This window comes from Periplaneta americana, chromosome 3, assembly GCF_040183065.1.
Source record: "Periplaneta americana isolate PAMFEO1 chromosome 3, P.americana_PAMFEO1_priV1, whole genome shotgun sequence".
In the NCBI taxonomy this organism is placed as follows: Eukaryota; Metazoa; Arthropoda; class Insecta; order Blattodea; family Blattidae; genus Periplaneta; species Periplaneta americana.
In genome coordinates, this window is record NC_091119.1 from 28,075,913 (window position 1) to 28,089,118 (window position 13,206).

The following is a 13,206-nucleotide window of genomic DNA, read 5'->3' on the forward strand; positions in this document are numbered from 1 at the left end:
TGACCACCCGTCAACTTTTGTGTCCACTTTCCCGTCACGTGACCAACTTGACTCCACCACTTCCCGCGTGTGAATGCGAACTTGTAGCAACTTGGCAAGTAGAAAGTTTGTAGTTTTAGGCCTATTGTCGAAGTAAATTAATAATTATTAATAATAAGCGCCCCTAAGTGGAATTCCAACGATATCATAAATTTTTTGGAAGTATATGAGAAGTATGAACTTCTGTGGAATATACGTCACAAAGAATACCTCAATAAAAACAAGCGGGAATTATTTATTATTCCAGAAAGTAGTCAGTGAACTCATGGAACAAGGTTTCGAAAACATAGATAGACGTGGAAGTGGTTCGAAAAAAGTTAAAAACCCTTAAAAAGGACTCATTCTGAGATGTTTCCTGAATTCTGCAGGACCTTCTTCAGCTAATTCTTTCAACGAGGTATTAGATGCACCGTGCATAATTCTTCTACGAATCCATTTCTTAACCCATGTTCTCTTTTCCTTTTTTTTTCAAGAATATTTTGTAATTCGTACAATAACAAGGCGCCAATTAGCTGCACACATGCTTGAATATGTGCTGGTGACATCTTCAGTTTCAACAAACTAAAAATGCCAGTTCACGATTGATTTTTATTAACTATAACAGAATACAAGAATTCAAACACCACTACGAATACAACATTCAGAGCGCGCTTTTTTTTTAAGCATGGTTTCAAGTTTAATGTCTCCGTGTGATCACAAATATAGCATCAAGTTTAGAGGCTTCAAGCACTTGACTCCTGTAAACTATCCCCGTCTGACTCGGGTTTTAAGGTTAAGGCCAATTCACACAGCGATAGTTCGCAGGAGTCAAGTGCTTGAAGCAAGTCGACTTTCTTTTAACTTTCTTTGCTCCTGAAATCTGCAGTGTTTGGGAAAAGTGACATAAGTCAGTTTCCACAAACTTTTTTTGATAATTTATTGACAAGTTACACTGGTTTATGTCGATTTGATTTTCTTCTGCATGAATTATTGTAATGGGAGAAATACTTATGTATTTTTTTTCCAAACTAGCAGATATTTCGTAAGTTGTCAATAAATTATCAAAGAAGGTTTGTGAAAACTGACTTGTATCACTTTTCCCGAGCACTGCAGAAATATACCTAAATATTTTACAATACTCTTAAACCCGAGTCACACGGGGATAGTTTACAGGAGTCAAGTGCTTGAAGCCTCTAAACTTGACGCTATATTTGTGATCACACGGAGACATTAAACTTGAAACCATGCTTGAAAAAAAGCGCGCGCTGAATGTTGTATTCGTAGTGGTGTTTGAATTCTTGTATTCTGTTATAGTTAATAAAAATCAATAGTGAACTGGCATTTTTAGTTTGGTGAAACTGAAGATGCCGCCAGCACATATTCAAGCATGTGTGCAGCTAATTGGGGCTTTGTTATTGTATGAATTACAAAATATTCTTGAAAAAAAGGAAAAGAGAACAAGGGTTAAGAAATGGATTCGTATAAGAATTATGCACGGTGCATCTAATACCTTGTTGAAAGAATTAGCTGAAGAAGGTCCTGCAGAATACAGAAAAATCTCAGAATGAGTCCTGTTTTAAGTGTTTTTAACTTTTTTCGAACCACTTCTACGTCTATCTATGTTTTCGAAACCTTGTTCCATGAGTTCACTGACTAGTTTCTGGAATAATAATTCCCGCTTGTTTTTATTGAGGTATTCTTTGTCACGTATATTCCATAGAAGTTCATACTTCTCATATACTTCCAAAAACTTCAGGATATCGTTGGAATTCCACTTAGGGGCGCTCATTATTAATCTATACTAATAATAAATCTGTAGCCGAAATTTTTCTGGTAATTTTCGATTTTCCAAAAATAATTGGTCCTAACATATATAATTAATCACCCTGAAACCGAAAATCGCTTTTTTTAAATTTTTGTTTGTATGTCTGTCTGTATGTTTGTTACCTTTTCACGCGATAATGGCTGAACGGATTTCGATGAAAATTGGAATATAAATTAAGTTCGTTGTAACTTAGATTTTAGGCTATATGGCATTCAAAATACATTATTTAAAAGGGAGGTTATAAGGGGGCCTGAATTAAATAAATCGAAATATCTCGCTTATTATTGATTTTTGTGAAAAATGTTACATAACAAATGTTTCTTTAAAAATAATTTGCGATAAGTTTTATTCCTTGAAACATTTTGATAGGACTGATATTTAATGAGATAAATGAGTTTTAAAATTAAAATAACTGCCATCTAAGGCCGTGTAATGAATTAAAAAACAAATGATTTCGTCTATAAGAGGCCTTGGACAGCAACAATCGAAAGCTATGAAAGATAGCCTACAGATAATGTTTCTGTATTTGTATGAAGTAATATCGGTGGCTAAATTAACCGATTTGTATAATTAATTACACATTAATTCACCATTGGAAAGTGTAGTTTCTCTAGATGGACATAATGTTATAATGTTATTACAGTAACTTCTGAATGAATCGAGGACAGGTAAGATTAAAATAGCTTCTTATGCACAGAAAACTTGATAGGCTATTCTGTACATTCGTTTCCTGTATTTCCTAAAATAATTTTTATGACCAAATGAGTGGTCTCTGGATCAAAATGATCGCATTTTAATTATGCAAATACAGTTTAAATTAAGTAACATAATAAACGATTTATCCTTATATCAAAAACGAATGTTCCCTGGATCAAATGTCATATTTTTATTATGTAATTACTTTATATTTATTTCTAACGGGTGCAGCGGAGCGCACGGGTACGGCTAGTTATTATTAATTTACTTCGACAATAGGCCTAAAACTACAAACTTTCTACTTGCAAAGTTGCTACAAGTTCGCATTCACACGCGGGAAGTGGTGGAGTCAAGTTGGTCACGTGACGGGAAAGTGGACACAAAAGTTGACGGGTGGTCAACTCAAATTCTGCTTGACCGCCAAGTCACAACTTGACTGCCTCGACCATATCACACGGGGAAAGTTGAAGGAAGTCGACTTGCTCCAAGCACTTGACTCCTGTAAACTATCCCCGTGTGAATTAGCCTTTAAGGCCAATTCACACTGGGATAGTTCGCAGGAGTCAAGTGCTTGAAGCAAGTCGACTTTCTTTTAACTTTCTTTGCTCCTGAAATCTGCAGTGCTTGGGAAAAGTGACATAAGTCAGTTTCCACAAACCTTTTTTGATAATTTATTGACAACTTACACTGGTTTATGTCGATTTGATTTTTTTCTGTATGAATTATTGTAATGGGAGGAATACTTATGTATTTTTTTCCAAGCTAGCAGATATTCTGTAAGTTGTCAATAAATTATCAAAGAAGGTTTGTAGAAACTGACTTGTGTCAGTTTTCCCGAGCACTGCAGAAATAAACCTAAATATTTTACAATACTCTTACCCGCATTGGTCACATATGGAAGTTTGGTTTGACTCTCAATGCAAGAAAATCACAAGCAATCCTAGTGGGACATCAACGTCTATTATGCAATATTACTCCTGCTCTTCCAGTCAAGTTAAACGACACAATAATCCCTTTTGCTTCCTGTGTTAAAAACCTTGGAGTTTACTTTGATACGCATTTAAACTGGAATAACCAAGTAACCCATATTACCGAAAAAGTGCTTTCCATACTACATTCCTTAAACAGCATTCGAAAATTCCTTCCGCTATCACTCAAGAAAATACTAGTGGAAACACGAGTAGTGCCCCACTTCGATTATTGTGATTTTCTACTGACTGATCTCAGTGTCAACCAGCCGCAAAAATTACAACGTCTTCATAATTCTTGTGTTCACATCGTCTGCGATGTCCGTCGCGCTGACCACATTACCCCATCCTTCCAAACTCTAAACTGGCTACGGCTTAACGAACGTAGAAATTTTCATTCTCTTGTGTTCCTTTTGCAAGTCCTTCACACTTCTACACCTACCTACCTTGCCTCCCGTTTCAGTTACCTGTCATCATATCATAATCTCTTCACACGCAAGCAAAATAACCGCATACTAGCCATACCAACACATAAGACATCATCGTATTCATCATCATACACAAACTCGCTCTCGCGTTTGTGGAATACCCTACCCAGTGACATCAGAGACTGTCGGAATTTAGTAGCGTTCAAAAGCAAACTTATTAAGCATTTTCTTACTGCGTAGAGTAGGTTTAATTTTTACTTAATCAATAAAAGAAATGCTTCTCTCTTCTTAACTTTTAGGCGTACAATAAACTGTCTAGATTTTATTAATCAGTTAATCTTTTAGTGCTTTGATTTTTATAGTATCATATATTATTATAATGTACCGAAGTACATATGATATTTCCATGCAGATATTCTGCGTCATCATACGATGAAAGAGTAATGGAACGGAGAAAAATTCTCTCCGGGTTCAAATCCCGGCGCCGGAGAGAATTTTTCTCCGTTCCATTACTCTTTCATCGTATGATGACGCAGAATATCTGCATGGAAATATCATATGTACTTCGGTACATTATAATAATATACATGATATGCGTAAATCACTTCGTGATTTAAGACGGCGCTTATTCCGTCGGATCCCGGCCAACTAGTCACTCATTACGAGTGCACCTCAGCACATGTGTGGACTTCGGGCCTAGGTTCATAGATATCTATGACGTAGTGCAGAGGGCGGCCACCAGAGGGAACCCAAGAGTTGGAACTTAAAACTGAGACGATTCTTCCGACGCCGGGGTGGAATCCGGTGTGGCTTAGTGGATAAAGCGTCAGCACGTAGAGCTGAAAACCCGGGTTCAAATGCCGGCGCCGGAGAGAATTTTTCTCCGTTCCATTACTCTTTCATCGTATTTTATATTGTATGTGTAAATTTAATATTGTAATTATCAGGGAACGGATTTATATGGACTAAAAATATATGAAATATGTAAATATATATGTAGTTATTTTTACCAAAATATGGAATTAAATATGGATTTTTACCAAAATATGGAATTAAATATGGACTTAAAATTATAAAAAAATGACTATGTACGTTAAATATTGGTACATTTTAATCAAACTAAACAAAAAATATAATGGACGTACCTTATCTTCCAATGTAGTTTCAACAAAACACAATTTTTATTGTCTGTTACCATAACAATAGGTTACAAACATTTCTTTCAAGTGCTGAAAAGTGAATCTTCTTCTATTGTCTCTGAGGATAGATTTATACTGACTAAAAGAGCGTTCGACGTCACAAGAAGTAACTGGTACATAATTCAATTTCACAATGTCTGCTGGGGATAAGTCCAAGTTAATCTTCACTGTTGATTCACCACTCATCACAGCAACAACCTTTTGTAGTTCTTCATATCCAGGGTTTTTTGAAAGTACAGTGTCCACCTTAGCTCTTACTGCATCTGCAACTTTACCTCTACCACGATTCAGTTGTTCCACAGTACTATTTATAATTTCAAAACTTTCAGATAGTGAAAGGTGCCTATTTTGGAGACTTTTGAGCGTTTTTATGATGCATGAAAATGTATGCTGAATGTGAGCTAAGTCATTCTTCACACTTATGTCACAGGTAACTGTTTTCGCAGTATCAATTGAGACTGCATCTTCAGAGTCCAATGCAAGGAGAACATTGTTAATAGAGTCTATATGTTCGGCATAATATTCAACTGCTTCTAGCCATGTACCCCATCTAGTTAAAATTGGCTTTGGTGGCAATGGAATTTCAGGGTACATTTCTTTCAACACGTTAACTCTACTGGGAGCTTTGAGAAATACTTTTTTCACTGATGAAATCAACAAATCTACTTTAGGGAAATTGTCTCTGACCACTTCTGCCACACGATGAAATGCATGCGCCACACAAGTAAAATTTTAGGATATACAACAGATAATGCTTGTCCAGCTTTGACCATATAAGGGGCAGCATCGCTAATAAAGAATAACACATTATCGTACATAATACCCTTTGGCCACAGGATACCCATAGCTTCGTTGAACAGTTTAACTATAGTTTTGTTATTGCACTTTTCTAGAACATCACAATGTAAAAGAATTCGTTCATAATATTGTTCACTTAACAAACCGATAACTACATTACCAACAAGTCTACCTTCTTTGTCGGGAGTCTCATCAATGGAAACCCAAATTGAACTATCTTTAATTTCATCTCTTATCTTCTGTATTGTCTCATCGTAGATGGATGGAGCATACGTCTTCCTAAGTGTTGACTCATCCGGGATTGTATGTTGAGTATATTTTTCAAGGAATTCCCTGAAGACCTTATTCTTTAGTTTGTAGAGAGGAATATCAGCAGAGATGAGAGAACGGCACAGGTCGATGTTAAACTCAGATCTTACATTCGATGTTGTTGGTTGTGTTAAAAACAATTGTCTCTGCTTGGAATTTAGTTGTTTGTTGGCCTGATGTTTACTAGTTGTAATGTGTTGTTGCACCAGGAACTTTTGTGTAGATGATACTGCACACTGACACAAATTACAAAATAATATTTTATTGTCAGTTGATAAACCATCTTCTTTAAATTCTGAAATGTAACTTGTTAGTTTTGATTTTAAATTGACTGAATGACGTACTTTTGGCATATTTACCGTCTTTATAGTATGATTTACAAAACTGAACCTATGTGTACTCTGACTGGCATTTAACTGTTGAGCTGCACAACTGAAGTCTGTTAAAAATTTTAAATTAAATTAATACAGTTTTGTAACTTACTTTCCCATTGTTGATAGGACTGCTAATTTTCAAATAACTCTGATGTTAAAGGGATTACTGAACATGTGTTTAAATCTCTATTGTTGAAATGTATTTTTAAAAGTTAATGGAATTTTGTTTTGTTTTATTGTTAAACCTAATATAATATGGACTGTTTTATATGAAATATGGAAAATATATGGAAATTAACGAAAATATGTACTAAACTCTAAAATATGGAAAAATATGGAAAATAAAAGTAGGATTTTTCAACCCTACACATTGTGAAACATAAAGATAATGCAAAATATAAATTATATTAGCTTTATAAGTAAATATGTATTTACATATAAATCCTTTCCCTGGTAATTATAATTGTAATTGTATTCTTAACATTGTAGTTGTAATCCCCTGGTAGGGGAGAAGAGAAGGCCTGATGGCCTTATCTCTACCAGGTTAAATAAATAAATAAATTTTCATCTGTGCCATTTTCCACACATGCCTTGTGAAACCATTTTTGGTAATCTCCAACACACTGAACACAACATTCTCTAGCATTGTCATTGTAGTAATAGTCGCAGTCGGAACCAGCGACAAGCTCCATCACTACAATCATGTAAGAAACAGCACTGTGAAACCGATTTCTTTTGCATAACTTGAGAACGTATTTGAATATAGGTATTGATTTAAGTAAATCTAACATATTCCTAGAATGTTTCACTTTATCCTTAACGAGTAAACTTTCTGAATTTCATTCAGTGATTTCTGCTGTTGAAAAACTAAACATAATCCATTTTAATGCGGAGGAAGTCTATTGAACACTGTGCAGTTAGAAGGTGAAAAGGAAATAATAAAATACAAAGATAACTTCAGAATAATTTATTGATCATAATACGTTCAAGAAAACAATTTACACATTTTCTTCAACACATTGTATCAATTATGCAGAGAATATTCATCATTGTCGTCGTAGTCACCATCATCATCATCATCATCATCATCATCATCATCATCTGTTTTTTCAATAAATTATTTTACCGAAATAGCGCTTTGGCATTAACACAAAATAAAATAAAAATACTCATTTTCATATTGTATTTCAGACAGCCATTAAAATAAAACTAGTGGTTTGTGCAGCAAATGCTGCTGCAAACTAAGTTCGTTAGATGTTCAAATAAAAATTTTTCAGATTTATTTTCAATGGAGAATACTTGTCTTTTTGATAGTCATTTGCTTCCATAATAATGAAACGTACTCCCTCTGAATGGATTTTTTAGGCCAAATACTTTTTCTTGAACCTATCCAACTTCCGTTTTTGAGTTTCAACGCGAAAACGCAAGTATCAATGTCAGAACGATAGCAGTAGCTATTTCAGGTCATTGTGGATTGTAGGCAAAAGTTAAAAAAAGTTAAAAAAAGTCAGGTTTGCTAAGCTTTCGAACAATAGCATTTTCGTATAGCTGCTGCATGTAGAACTTGAAATGTAGAGCGTAAAATCATTTTATCCTACTAAGAGATATTGCTGAAATGATCTGGAGACTACAAAATTTTCTAGGCCTCTTATCTTATCAGTAAGTAATACCTTTTTATCTTTCCTTAGGAACTGTAATTTTTGCGCTCTCTCGAGCCAATACTGAAGACAATGACACATATCAATATCTACACTACACCGCCATTAAGCATATGAAAAAGACCCAACCTCACTGGGTTAATAAGTATAAAAATATTTGATTTTTAATAACAATATTATTATCTTACTTAAGTTTTGTAGTTATATAAAGCAGCCACTCAGTAAATTATAGAAATGAAGATCTAAATTAAGATATTCTCTACATTTACTTACATAACTTCAAAACGTTTCACTTTCATGTCATCAATATAGCATCAATTTTATGTATAATTAATGAAAAATAGACGCATCATGATATTAACTATAATAATATTTAATTTCTAATTTTAATAATGTCATCAAACCACCTCAGGTTTCGTAGATTTGAATATCCAATACACAGCTGTACTCAGAAAATTATACACTGTAGAATCAGTTTTTCATAACAAATTGAATTGAGCTCTAAATATGTCGGCAATTCTGCAGGTCTTGGCCTTCTTGTAATAGCCTGTTGTTTATTGTAGTGTGTGTTTTGTTCTGAAATTCAATCAAGTCGGCCGTAATTCAACAAAATTAGTTCTCAAAACTGACAACAGATGGATTTTGGAAAATAGGAAAAATATGTAGGAAAATTGACATTTCACTGAAAACTACTACTTTTCCGAAAAACTTTGGGTTCCAAGCTTCAAAATGAGGGGCCATTTATTAAAATCCGTTCAGCCGTTTTCCCGTAATTTCCATTACCAGTTCAAATATTATATACTGTATATATATACTGTATATGTATATATATATATATATATATATATATATATATATATATATATATCTTCTGTTTATAGCGATGTGGGAGGCACTAATATATCGTAAAAATACTATCACCGCCTAAATCGGCCTAAGGTAAATGGTACTTATATCTGGTCCAATATGAACCAACATTGTTTGTCATTAAATACCTTCAGTTTTCATTAACCATTTTAGATGCAGCCGTTTGAACATTTTTTTTTATTATTCACAATAACTGATATGGACTTATGACATAGATATGTAGCCTATTGTGTTTCAACCTATCATGAACGCTATACGAGGCCGTACGGCATATCGGAACCTACAATTTGGAATTAATCGTATGCGAAAAAAGGGGGGGGGAATTTTACCCATACAGAGCTATATAGCATATGAATGCCTAAGTTTTGTATATAGAGAATTGGACTGATCTTAGATAATCTCTTGTTGTTCCTATTATATCTTCTTTTTCGTTTACTTACAAATTTACTTATTCGTTTACTTATCCATTTATTTATTTATTCATTTATTCGTTTACTTATCCATTCATTTATTCGTTTACTTATCCATTTATTTATTCGTATACTTATCCATTTATTTATTCGTATACTCATCCATTTATTTATTCGTATATTCAGCCATTAATATATATTCGGTTACTTATTCATTTATTTATTCGTTTACTTATGCATTTACTTATTCGTATATTCAGCCATTTATTTATTCCTTTACTTATCCATTTATTTATTCCTTTACTTATCCACTTATTTATTTGTTTACTTATCCATTTATTTATTCCTTTACTAATCCATTTATTTATTCGTTTAATTATCCACTTACTTATTCGTTTACTTATCCATTTACTTATTCGTATATTCAGCCATTTATTTATTCCTTTACTTATCCATTTATTTATTCCTTTACTTATCCACTTATTTGTTTACTTATCTATTTATTTATTCCTTTACTTATCCATTTACTTATTCGTATATTCAGTAATTTATTTATTCCTTTACATATCCATTTATTTATTCCTTTAATTATCCATTTATTTATTCGTTTACTTATCCACTTATTTGTTTACTTATCCATTTATTTATTCGTTTACTTATCCATTTACTTATTCGTTTACTTATCCATTTATTTATTCCTTTACTTATCCACTTATTTGTTTACTTATCCATTTATTTATTCCTTTACTTATCCATTTACTTATTCGTATATTCAGTAATTTATTTATTCCTTTACATATCCATTTATTTATTCGTTTACTTATCCGTTTATTTATTCGTTTACTTGTCGATTTATTTATTTATTCCTTTAATTATCCATTTATTTATTCGTTTACTTATCCACTTATTTGTTTACTTATCCATTTATTTATTCGTTTACTTATCCATTTACTTATTCGTTTACTTATCCATTTACTTATTCGTATATTCAGCCATATATTTATTCCTCTACTTATCCACGTATTTATTCATTACTTATCCACTTATTCATTTGTTTACTTATCCATTTATTTATTCGTTTACTTATCAATTTACTTATTCGTTTACTTATACATTTATTAATTCGTTTACTTATCAATTTATTTATTCGTTTACTTATCCATTTATTTATTCGTTTACATATCAATTTATTTATTCGTTTATTTGTGAATTTAATTATTCGTTTACTTATCCGTTTATTTATTCGTTTACTTGTCGATTTATTTAATTATTCCTTTAATTATCCATTTATTTATTCGTTTACTTATCCACTTATTTATTTGTTTACTTATTCATTAATTTATTCGTTTACTTATCCATTTATTTATTCGTTTACTTATCCACTTATTTGTTTACTTATCCATTTATTTATTCGTTTACTTATCCATTTACTCATTCGTTTACTTATCCATTTATTTATTCGTTTACTTATCAATTTATTTATTCGTTTACTTATCCATTTATTTATTCGTTTACTTATGAATTTATTTATTCCTTTACTTATCTGTTTATTTTAGTCTATTTGTCGATTGATTTATTTATTTATTCCTTTAATTATCCATTTATTTGTTCATTTATCCATTTATTTATTCGTTTACTTATGCATTTATTAATGATAGAACCGTAATGAAATATTGAGGAAGAAACTAATGTTGCACGTTTTAAGTTGATATTCGAGAATTTATATGAAGAGACCAACAAATACTAAGGAAAAAATCTTCAGAGTAGTCGAAGTTGAGAATCGAAATCCAGATGGTAACTTCAGTTTTTAATTTTATTTGTTATCTTCTCTGATAAGAAATAGGTCACTTTTCCCTTTTTTCTGTCGAGCATTCACAAGTTCTATTTAAAATCTGAAATATTAGTAAATAACAAGAACAATAACTTCGGTGTTCAATTCTGATCATTATACACTTCAATTCCATAAGATACTTATCTACATGGATTTAATTCAAAATAGATACCCTGTCAACAACTAGTAATGATGGAAAACAGCATTAACTGATGTTCAAGGACTGAAAAATTATTATTGTAAAAGTGAACAATTCAATATTAATATAATATCTGACAGTATACGTAATATTCACAAATATTTTCTAATAAAATACAGTGGAGGTAAATCACTATCTCTCTGGGGTTGGCAGTGTGTGTGCAGAGCAGTGATGTCCCTTGCTGTGAGGAGAGACCCCTTCTCTTCCCTCTTTCAAGTATCAATTTTATTTAGCTAATACCACAGTCTAGTATATACAATCACGAAGCTCAATACGTAGTAAATATGCATCCATGATAGTTGCTAACCACTAGGATCGCTAACATCGCCTCATTACAGACAATGCGAAATTGTAACAGCACAGTCTATTGCTTTTAGCATCCTCACAACTCAAGCTTCGTGACTGTATATACTAGACTGTGCTAATACTGCACGATACCTCGCAGCTAAATGGCTGAATTTGCTGTGAATAAATTTATTTTATGTTCATATAACAGGACCAAATGAAATACAGACATATTTAAGGAAAGTAACTCACAGATGTAAGAAAAATGAGGAAGGTTACATACAAACAAATTAAATGAAGCTACAGAAATAAGTTAAATATTGTTACCATAGGGATTTAATAACTTAATGTATTCGCAAGGAGTTAAACTTATAATAATTAACAAGGACAAAGAAAATGTAAAAGTACATCTAGGAAGCATTAACTCCTAACTGTAACTTATTCCAAAATAATTTTCATTACTGATCTGCCGGGAAATAAAGGCCTGAGAAGACAAAGAGAGGGACTGTGAAAGCTGAAATCTGAACAGGCATCAAATGAATAGCTTAATATCAAAGGCGGACATCTGACCTTCAGATGAAATTTAGATAATGTGGATTCTTATAAATTTTTTCATGCTGTTTTCAGTTATGATGAAACTATACACAAACTTTAACACTACATTTATAAAAATAAATTGTGTTAAAATATTACAAAGAACACTGTGAAACAGAAAAGTGCCTCTAATCAAAACTATGGAGACGACAGATGTCCGTATTTGATATTAAACTACTCAAATATCTGCATCACGTGGTGTGAGAATGCCATGATAACCAGATTCAACTCTTTTTAAGTTGAAAAGTATCAGTAGCTGAAATGTCCGTCGTCAACTGTCTTGGTCTTCACATGAAAATTCCAGGACTAATCGCCAGTCTGCTTTTTACTTCTTTGTTCAAGACCCAGCCAAAATCCTCCATCAACAGTCATGTTGTAGCCTTTCCTGGTGATTTCTAACGGTATTGGAGTTTTAGATACAACTTTCAGAGTGAAGCGGGATAACAGATGGACCATTGCAACTTTGGCTTCCATGAGGGCAAACCGATTACCTGAAACAAAGTAACATGAAGTAGAGTGTAATATTGAACAGTGATAAATTGAGAGGGTAGCCGGAGGAAGGGGGAGAATTCACCACTGGAACTCAATATTTCTCCTCCCCTCTGGGAATTTCAGATGTAAATAAAAAACTAGATTCCCAGACAGATTGTCCAGTGACATTTCGTCCGCCAGAAATTTTCGAGCAGTTGAGATTTTAGCCCACAGTACTTTTATGCCCATAACAATTATGTTCATCTATTTGTATCA

At 32.6% G+C, this 13,206-nt stretch overlaps 1 protein-coding gene across 3 annotated transcripts in view; it reads right to left on the reverse strand.

The window, feature by feature from the left end:
* Window positions 1-7,567: 7,567 nt before the first annotated feature.
* The window catches only part of LOC138695884 (cytochrome P450 9e2-like), a 38,588-nt gene continuing 32,949 nt past the window's right edge, over window positions 7,568-13,206 (reverse strand). For all 3 annotated transcript variants that reach the window (XM_069820225.1, XM_069820224.1, XM_069820226.1), the window contains one exon: window positions 7,568-12,950. In XM_069820225.1, the coding sequence (XP_069676326.1) occupies window positions 12,766-12,950 (185 nt within the window). In that variant the 3' untranslated portion in view covers window positions 7,568-12,765. The remainder of the gene's footprint in view (window positions 12,951-13,206) is intronic.